We start from the raw sequence: 10,022 nt of genomic DNA, 5'->3' as shown, positions 1-10,022 counted from the left end.
ACTACAGATGACGAGCAGCAAAACAACAGTTTTTACCGGCTTTATTTAAGTCACCAGAGATGCACATGCACAGCACCCCGTTGTCATGAAAACTGCCATATCAGCTGAGCACCGCCCCCCCCCCCCCCCCCCCCCCCCCCCCCCCGCCCCCCCCCCCCGCTGATACTGCATCACCATCGTCAATTCGCCATGGTTACTAGTACTCCTATATCAGTATCGCTTGCAAAATGCCGTACAGGCGTATGGCCCAACAAGCAGTACACAAGACAAGATCAAGCAGAGTATCATAGCTACATTCCTCTACCGGCAAACATGGATGAAAACGCTGCACGTGCAGAAAAAACAGGTAAAGGTCGGCTGAGGCGTTTCTCAATCATGAATTCATGATAGTGTGCATTCAGTTTGTTCTCGGTTCTGTACTGGAAAAACTTCCTTCAGTGTACCATAGCAGTACCATAGCACGGGGGACAAGAGTCAATGAAATGTCAATCCACCATTCCAGTTGTGAATTTTCTGAAAGAAATAAGGATCAGACCGGCATCATTGCCTCCTTCCCCGACCTTTCTTCGATTGCTGTTGCTCTGCCTGTTCCTTCCCTGAAACTTCACTGATATCAGCTACACGATCCAAAGAATAGGAACCCAAGTTAGTGAAGTAATAAAATTCAGTGCTTTATCTTCAGTGATTGTAAATCCTGGAGAAAACAAAGCATGATACCATCAGGCCCACGAGTCATGAGAGCAAAAAAGATGTTGTTGAGCTTCTCCATCTTCTTTGCGTCCTGAGCTTGATCTGTCTTGAACTTCAAGCACTGCAGGCAATAACTTCAGTCAGAAAAGAAGGGGTGCCATTTCAACCAAACTTCATAGATGAGCATTACACCAGAATATTATACTAGCTAGCAATCGATGTGCCCAAACAAGTAGTTTTGATGTTTTATATACTTTTATCAGCATAGACATAAGATGCTTGCCCTCTGTAACAAATAAACAAAAAGCAACCAAAAACATGGGTTTTGACATTCCAGCTTTTCTAGTGAAACATTAAGAAATGCATTTTTACTAGTGCTGCAAATACCAAAACAGCATAAGAAAGAAGCTAAATGAAGAAATGATGACAACATTAACTGAAGGCTTGCACAAGTAAGATTATCTCAATAGACAACAGCACTGTTGGTCAGTTAAAAGTCACATTCGAGTAAACAAACAGGAAATATCTGTTTTAGCTGCAAAATTTACTTGGAGCATGTGAATGGAAGATATAGCAGAAAGCACAGGGATAGCATTTCTGAAAAGAAAAGCTCCAGAAATTTATTTACAAAAAGAAATTTTCAATACATATCTATGGTATACATGAATACATCAGATGGCAGAGAACATTTCTAATCTAAGTACAAAATGAACTCACATATCTTAATGAGTGGCAATGTTATAGCCAGTTTAGGTGATGCAATGCTATCAAATACATCAGATGGGAATTCCTTGCATTTGCTGCTAAATGATATGACCACACGCCAAAGAACAGATATGCATGCTAAACAATCTTTCAGATTTTATTTTCAAGAACAGACTACCAAATCCATTTTTTTTAAGAGACAAATGTTAGACATGGCATCTGACTATTGAGTAAAACTCTACACAGCTAAAAGCAGATAGCAAGCGACCACTCCACCTTGCAGCGCTACTGCAACATGCTGCATTAAAAGCGGCTTACAAAACAAAGTGCTATGTGACTAAAACAGTAAAAGGGAACTTCCAAGCACAATAAACTACACTTGCATCATAACGAAAGGGGCAACGTCATGCAAGAAGTCTGTATTCTATCTTATTCCACAAAATGTAATGCTAGCAAGGTTCTAGTTGTGTGACGACCATTCCAATTTATAGCAACAGGTTTCTATTCTAAATTATATCTAGTTCTTGACATGTAATAATCTATTTTCAGTCCTAGTATAACCAACAACACCCGAGCCATTGCCCATCAAGCACCTGTCCTCTTACCACTTCCACTATGAGCAGCCACATAAAAGAACATTTTTCCAGTCCGCTATAAAGACTACATATTATTTTTGAGGCCTGCAAAACTGCTACATCTTGACATCTGACACTGTAAACTTTGTAAGCAACCCAAGCTCATCATGGTTGCTATTTAGAACAGTGAGCTGATGTTGTCTGGAAGCATAGTAGCAAAATATAGAACATAATGAGCAATCCAAAAAACAATATTCCAGAATCCTAGTTATGTGTAACAGATATCTAACAAACAATATTAGCAATCAAAAAGTAAACAAGGTATAGGCACAATGGAAATCCTTTAAAAGGCAATAATCAATTAGTCATGTCTTGTATAGTCCCAACGAAGTACGTCGGGCTCATTAAGGACATGTACAACAATGTTGTGACTAGAGTTCGAACAAGTGATGGAGACACGGATGACTTTCCGATTAGGATAGGACTACATCAAGGGTCAGCTTTGAGCCCTTATTTGTTTGCTTTAGTGGTGGATGAGGTCATAAGGGACATACAAGGGGACATCCCTTGGTGTATGCTTTTCGCGGACGATGTAGTGCTAGTTGATGAAAGCCGGACAGGAGTGAACCAGAAACTGGAGTTATGGCGGGAGACTTTGGAGTCCAAAGGTTTTAGACTCAGTAGAACTAAAACTAAGTATATGAGATGTGACTTCGGCACTACTACTCGGAAGGAGGAAGATGTTAGTTTGGAAGGTCAAGTAGTGCCTAGGAAGGATACCTTTCGATATTTAGGATCAATGCTACAGAGGGACGGGGATATTGATGAAGATGTTAGCCATAGAATCAAAGCAGGGTGGATGAAGTGGCGGCAAGCGTCTGGTGTCCTATGTGACAAAAGGGTACCACAGAAGCTAAAAGGCAAGTTTTATAGGACGGCGATTAGACCTGCTATGTTGTATGGTGCAGAATGTTGGCCTACGAAAAGACGACATGTTCAACAGCTAAGTGTCGCGGAAATGCGTATGTTGCGTTGGATTTGCGGTCATACAAGAAGGGATCGAGTTCGGAACGTGAGAGATTAGGGGTAGCGCCAATTGAAGAAAAGCTTGTCCAACACCGGTTGAGATGGTTTGGACATGTGCAACGGAGACCTCTAGATGCACCGGTGCGTAGCGGAATCCTAAGGCAGGATAGTAGATTGAAGAGAGGCAGAGGAAGACCGAAGTTGACTTGGGTAGAGGCAATAAAAGGAGACTTGAAAGGATGGAATATACCCAAAAACTTAGCCTTAGATAGGAGTGCTTGGAAGACAGCTATTCACGTGCCTGAACCTTGATTGCTTCTGATGGGTTTCAACTCTAGCCTACTCCAACTTGTTTGGGACTTAAAGGCTTTGTTGTTGTTGCAAGATGTCGAGTGATGACATTGCATTGGGCTATGGATCAAGATGTGTAAAGAGAGGCACCCATCAAATAGCAAATTCTTTAGTCAAGCATAAGAAAACATTGATAATACCACACAACATGGCAGCATGCTGATATTTGGATGAATTAAAGGCAATCAAAAATTGCTCAAATGTTTTTAGTTGAGAGCATGTTTACAAAGAAGTGCACATTGTGAGGTTCCATGATCAAGAAAAAAACAAGCAAGAAAACATTGATAAGAAAATTGGCAAACCAATGGTGTGGCTTGATCTCCTCAATTTATTTCTAACTTACTCTCTCAGTCTTGAAAAAGAATGCAATTCTAGCATATTACTAAGTCAAATCATTCTAAGTTTGACCAAGTTTATACAAAAACGTATCATTACTTAGATTTGCCATGGAACATATTTCACAGTATACCTATTTGATGTCATAAATATTGATAATATATTCCATAAATTTGCTCAAAATTTCGATAGATTTAGATAGTTTGACTAAGGAGAGAACTAGAATTGCATCCAGGACGGAGGTAGTAACTCCCAACAGGCAGAATAATACTTTGTTGAAACTATTATTACTATAGTCAAGCTCTAACATTATTTAAAAAAAACTTAATAACCAATTTCGCTAAAAGTAATGCTAAGAATGCAATATTCATATACATTGTAAGCAAAAACACAAGAACAGAGAGCATAGTTATAGGAGGGAAAAGGGTAGTAAGGTACATTGCTGGAGTGTACTTGATTTACAGGGCAGACCCAGTGCTGGAGGCTCCCACATGAGTGGGATCTGGGGAAGGGAAAAACCGAGGCAAGCCTTCCCCCGCAAAATCTGCGGAGAGGCTGCTTCGAACCCACGACCTGGTGACTCAGCGAGACAACTCTCACCACTGCACCAGGCCTGCCCTTCAGTGTACTTGATTTACAAAACTTGTGAAATTCTGCACCATTGCAATTTATATAAAATAACAAGTGAAGCAGAGAAGACACAGTAGCTGTAAAATGCTAACCAATTGTCACGTATGTTTGGTTACAAGCACATCTATTCGTCGAAAAAATGTTTCCAACAAAGTGCTATCTAATAAAGCATTTAATCTGAAAGTGAACATCCCTCATGTAACTATCATAGTTCAATTATATATAGCTGGAGATCTATCATACAAAGGCAGTGTGCAGGGATGAATTTCAGCTATGAAACCTATACCTGCATGGCTCCAATATATATTATTTAATCTTCAGCACAATTTGCTTACTAAATACCTCAAACTGTTGGGAGCAATCAGTTGTGCAACGACAATGCATATTGTTACAAACATTACTAGATATAAAAAAGAGTCACGAGATTTTTTTTTACATATAATATTTCATTAGCAAAATATATGAATACCTGAAGTTCAGACAGATCCTGATTCCAACAAGAGAACTTATGATATAAGTCCAACAGCAACACAGAAATACTAATGTTCACTAATGATGCACAATTCTCAGATTTGGCATACTAAAGAGTCAGATAGAGCCTAATTTCTCTTTCATATGATTATTAACCAGGTGCCACTGATTGCCCAATACATTTTCAGAATGCTGAATTTCAGCGCACCCGCTGCTATATATCCAGCCATCACATTTCAAAACTAACACATCTGACGACCTCTCACGGAACACACAACATAGATCCAATGGTAGGAGCTGTGGAGCACTTATCAAGGTGTGCGATCTATCTTACCCCTCGATCACCCAAATTCTAAGCTATAAATAACAAGTGTACCATCGATCAGCTCCTAAGCCACAACATCTATCCGTCATCCGTGTTCCGAACCAACGAACATACACACAAATCTAATCTGAGTAAATACAGCTTGGACAAGGTAGTAGTACCTCGCGGTCGTCGGTGACCTTGAGCACGAGCTTCCCCTCGCAGTGCCGGTACTTCATCACGTAGCGGGTCTGCAGAGACACGCTCACAAACAGGTTAGGTAGGATCGGACACACGGAACGAAGCAGGAAGGAACTCAGGGGGAGAGGAGAGGGGATCGGGCGACGACCGCGTACGGCGTTGGGGTCCGCGCGGAAGAGCTGCACGGACCGCTCCACGAACTCGTCCCAGGAATCCACGTACACCATCGCTGCGGCGGAGAAGGGGAGCGGGCGGCGTGGCCGGATCTGGGTGGGAACCTTGGGGGACGAAGAGGCCGCCGCGGTTTAAATAGGGTTTGCTTTGCTGCTCTTCTCGCCTTCTCGGCCGGGGCGTGCTGAACTTGCGTGCCGCAGATGATTTTGTTCGAAGGGTTTTGCTTTGCTGCAACTCCTTTTGGTCACCGTTTTCTCTCTGGGCTACCAGTACCAAAAGGGATTCACAGCTACGAGAATCTTAATATTTTAAAAGTAAATTTTCTATGTGTCATAATTTAAAAACATTATATATTTACTAAAAAAAATAGGTCCATGTATAGATGCGTAAGGAAGAGGATTTTACGGGTGGTAGCATATATTTCAAGAACATCTATCTCTATAATTAAAAAAAGGACAAGGTGCATCGTCCTCACCGCTCAAACGCCCGCCCTGCCTTACAGCTATGCCGAAAGGCGGGCCATCCATGCCCACGCACACCTTGGCCATCTGTCTCGCTCCCTCCCTCCCTCGGCCCTCTCGCTCTTGCACCTCGTGCCCATCGCCGCCCGCCCTTTCTCACACGGGGTGTACTCCGTGTTAGAATATATACCGTAGTTATACATAGTCTCTTCTAAAGCCCCATACATATAAGTAGGAGACCTACTCCTAGTAGGATTCTACACTTGAGTCATAATACAACTAGAAGTCATAATAACACATCTCTCTTGGGCCCTATTACAAGTAGAATTTGAGTTACCGTATAACAGTCTCCACCTTGACTCTAATTATTTGAAGTCACTGTGCTCCTCTAAGAATTTGCTCTAAGTCAGTTCCTTTATATTTATACTTCCACCTTGAGAGTGCCCCCACCACATGGGCTTATGCACATCACCACAATGTGTGTGTCCGTGTCCACGCTAGAGTGCTCGGACCTTCCACCCGAGAGCTCCTTCATTGTATAGTTTGGCTAACCACACCATCTTCTCCTATGGCCCTTCATATCATAGGTTTGTACCGCCTCTGAGCTCCACCTGCCCGCTGGTACTGTGTCTTTGGTCCCATCATGTCTTTTCCCAACAACTCGTAGCTTCGCCTCTATGACTGTTAGGTTTTGCAACCGTCTTAGTAGCCTTGCACTTGGCTACAGAACCAAATTGTCTTTCATACCATGCATCGTATGCAGGGGAACTACATTGTCTACACGTGGTGATCTTCCCTTTCGGGCTCATCCCCAGGGGGCTCGGCATGAAGCAAATCATTGACACGAGTGGTCTCCACCGCTGCATCCACCTCACAGGCAAACATGCTCGCGCCATGGTTATTAGGACCAGACCAGACTGGCAGTCGGATCGTTAAAAGACCAAACTAGCTAGAACCTTAACCAGTCTAGTTCACTTAAAAGATTGTTTGTACAATTGAACCGTAAAAACTTGTTGAACTAGTCGTTTTTTACAAACCCGGTGATCCAGTAGATCCCATTCGAACTAGACGAATTTTTACCGTTTCCGATATTATATTACCCCTCCATGAACTTAGGGGAACCTCATTTAGTATGGGGTATTGTTGGAAGTTGGTCACAATGACTCAGTTTAGGCCTTTAGGGTTCATGGCTAGCATTAGGGAGGGAAATTTTAGACTTTTCGTGTGACAAGTTAACAGCTACGGCTGCGCGGTGCTTAGCTCAGGCTCCGAGTGGTGGTGCACGCATAGGTGGTTGCTACGGCGGCGGCGCGAGCACAGCCTGGTGCTGCGTAGCTGTGGGTGAGTGGGCGACATGGTGTGGCGAGTGCTATAGGTGTGGCGTGGCGGGTGTTGCGGCCGGTGGGTGTGGTGGCCCTGTGGGTGTGGCGGCTGCCGGGTGCTGCAGGTGCGATGGGTAGGGATGGATGCAGATGTTATAACATCCAAAATATCTGATATCCATATTTGTTTTAGTGTCAATATTAATCTAATAATACTTATTACGTACAATAAAGTAAGTATTAGTATATTTTTTTATATATTTGTTTTTTTTAAATAATTTCTTGATAAAACAATGTATGCAATTATTTTGGGACGAGGTAGCATAAATTTTGCACATAAAAAATGGGAGAAGAGGGAAAAGAAAAAATCTACTCCGTAGAAAGCTAATTTTGTGTCTTGTATAGTATGTGGCCGCATAGCTGCCATGCAAACATGAGGCCAAATCTGTTAGCACGCAAGGAAACCGACTAGTGACTATCAAACAACTCAGTATCACGCACGAAATGGCGATGGTTACGTTTGGTAACCAACAAGATACGGCCAAAACCACACAAACTCCCGCACAATATACGCAATGATTTTATTCGGTTTTTACCGCAAGTTACTGACGAGATCCCACGGTACAAAGATTTTGGCACCACGCTGCCCCTAAAACCCTAATCCATGACGTCTGGTCTGACCTCTGCCTGCAAACCCCTTCACGCATTCCGTCGAACACCCTGCCCGCGCCCTGGCTGCGGGCGCAGGCCATAGCGCTCAACTGAGCATTTCGTCGAACGCCATGGGACATGGCCACGGAAAAGGACTGTTTGTGCGGCCAATGCATCGAACACGATGGGCGCAGCTCAAGAACACGCCGGTGTATTGGGAAATTGATTGATTATACATTACATCAGGAGCAAGAACCAGTAACACAGAAATTGAAACAGCACCGCGCGGCTCAGAGTACATGTATCACACCTACAATAACTCAAGCAAACACTAAGATTATCGGCGGAACAGATTACGGGCGCAACTCAGAAGTCCTCATCGATGCTGAAGACGTGGTTGGCGGCGGCGCTGCCGTTGAGGCTGTTCATGACGGAGGCCTTCTGGTAGTCACCGACGCGCTTCTCGAAGAAGTTGGTCTTTCCCTGCAGCGAGATGAGCTCCATCCAGTCGAAGGGATTGGTCACGTTGTACATCTTCTTGCACCCGAGCGCCATGAGCAGGCGGTCGGCCACGAACTCGATGTACTGGCTCATGAGGCCACCGTTCATGCCGACGAGCGCGACGGGGAGGGCGTCGCAGACGAACTCGCGCTCGATGTCGACGGCGTCGGCGACGATCTCGCGGACGCGGGCCTCGTCGAGCTTGCTGCGGAGGAGCTCGTAGAGGAGGCAGGCGAAATCGCAGTGCAGGCCCTCGTCGCGGGAGATGAGCTCGTTGGAGAAGGTGAGGCCCGGCATGAGCCCGCGCTTCTTGAGCCAGAAGATGGCGCAGAAGGAGCCCGAGAAGAAGATGCCCTCGACGCAGGCGAAGGCGACGAGGCGCTCGGCGAAGCGCTCCCCGCCGTCGATCCAGCGCATGGCCCAGTCCGCCTTGCGCCGGACCGCGGGCACGGTGTCGATGGCGCGGAACAGGCGGTCCTTCTCGGCGTCGTCGCGGATGTAGGTCTCGAGCAGCAGCGAGTACATCTCCGAGTGGATGTTCTCGATGGCGATCTGGAAGCCGTAGAAGGCCCGCGCCTCGGCGACCTGCACGTCGGACATGAAGCGGGAGGCGAGGTTCTCGAGAACGATGCCGTCGGAGGCGGCGAAGAAGGCGAGCACGTGGGAGATGAAGTGGCGCTCGTCGGGGGACAGCGCCTCGTCCCAGTGCCGGGCGTCGGCGGAGAGGTCAACCTCCTCCGCCGTCCAGAAGGACGCCACCGCCTTCTTGTAGAACTCCCAGATCTGCGGGAAGCGGATCGGGAACATGGAGAAGCGGTCGGAGGACTCCGCCAGCAGCGGTTCCTCCGCGTCGCAGGGGGGCACCAGTGTCGGCGCGGCAGGCATCGTCGGAGGATTGGGGTATGGTTTTGCTAGTGGGGAATTGGGAGGTTTGGGTTGGGTTACGGAGGAGAGCAGGGAGGCGGGGGATTTATAGGGATGGTGGGGAATTGGAGCGCAGATTTTGAACTGGAATTGGAACGGCGTTGGCGCTGGCTTGCAAGGGAAGGAGGCGGGGGCGCGCGAGGAACGGATAAGGGTGGGGGTGGGGCGGACGGACGGGCGGAGGGAGAAGACAGGAGGCGCGCCGTGCGACGGAAGATTGGGGAAAATTTCGATTTTGCCGGGGGATTTGAAATTCATGGGGAATTTTTTCGGCGGCGAGAGGAGCGGCGGGACCGAATTTTTTTTATAATTTAGCTCTTTTTTTTTTTTAAGTTTCTCACGAATAGACATATGACGAAAAGAATTCAGAAAATAGACCCTTAGTTCGGCGCTATTGATGCTGACGCCGGCGCCGAGCTCCTGGGCACCTGCCAGGGAGCTCGACGTCAAGATCTATGGCGTCGAGCCTTTAATACCTATTGGGCTCGCGCCTTTTCTCTCTTCTTCTCCCTCTCTCGCCCTAGGATAGCCCAACTCTGCCGCCGCGGTCGCGCCCGCGCCGCACGCGCGCACCGAGGCCACCCTGCGCCGCGCGCCCAGCGGACAGCCCGCGCCCCTTGGCCGCGCCGCACCCCCGCCCCGCGCCGCGCCGCGCCCGCCGCCCTCCACCACCGGCCTCGCCCCACCTTGCCGCCGTCCA

At 46.7% G+C, this 10,022-nt stretch overlaps 2 protein-coding genes across 2 annotated transcripts; both read right to left on the bottom strand.

Moving 5' to 3' along the window:
* Positions 1–293: 293 nt before the first annotated feature.
* LOC136520997 (signal recognition particle 9 kDa protein) lies at positions 294–5,679 on the bottom strand. Its single transcript, XM_066514711.1, has 4 exons — positions 5,445–5,679; positions 5,271–5,339; positions 718–811; positions 294–617 (listed from the first exon to the last, which is right to left on the bottom strand). Exons 1-4 carry the CDS (start codon positions 5,514–5,516, stop codon positions 541–543), a joined length of 312 nt encoding a protein of 103 aa, XP_066370808.1. The 5' UTR covers positions 5,517–5,679; the 3' UTR covers positions 294–540.
* Positions 5,680–8,087: 2,408 nt separating this feature from the next.
* Positions 8,088–9,471, bottom strand: LOC136520996 (ribonucleoside-diphosphate reductase small chain-like). Its single transcript, XM_066514710.1, has one exon. The coding sequence runs from the start codon at positions 9,281–9,283 to the stop codon at positions 8,264–8,266; it is 1,020 nt and encodes a 339-aa protein (XP_066370807.1). The 5' UTR covers positions 9,284–9,471; the 3' UTR covers positions 8,088–8,263.
* Positions 9,472–10,022: the final 551 nt, after the last annotated feature.

This window comes from Miscanthus floridulus, chromosome 18 (genome assembly GCF_019320115.1).
Source record: "Miscanthus floridulus cultivar M001 chromosome 18, ASM1932011v1, whole genome shotgun sequence".
In the NCBI taxonomy this organism is placed as follows: domain Eukaryota; kingdom Viridiplantae; phylum Streptophyta; class Magnoliopsida; order Poales; family Poaceae; genus Miscanthus; species Miscanthus floridulus.
Note: the sequence above shows the minus strand (reverse complement) of the source record. Positions and strands in the feature narration are given on the sequence as shown.

What these genes read in the sequence shown, in the direction of transcription:
- LOC136520997 (XM_066514711.1), bottom strand. Translation starts at nt 5,516, where the DNA reads ATGGTGTACGTGGATTCCTGGGACGAGTTCGTGGAGCGGTCCGTGCAG. An exon ending in AGGTCACCGACGACCGCGAG is followed by an intron (nt 812 to 5,270) that starts GTACTACTACCT and finishes TATTGCCTGCAG; the next exon opens with TGCTTGAAGTTCAAGACAGA. An exon ending in CATGACTCGTGGGCCTGATG is followed by an intron (nt 618 to 717) that starts GTATCATGCTTT and finishes TGGATCGTGTAG; the next exon opens with CTGATATCAGTGAAGTTTCA.
- LOC136520996 (XM_066514710.1), bottom strand. Translation starts at nt 9,283, where the DNA reads ATGCCTGCCGCGCCGACACTGGTGCCCCCCTGCGACGCGGAGGAACCG.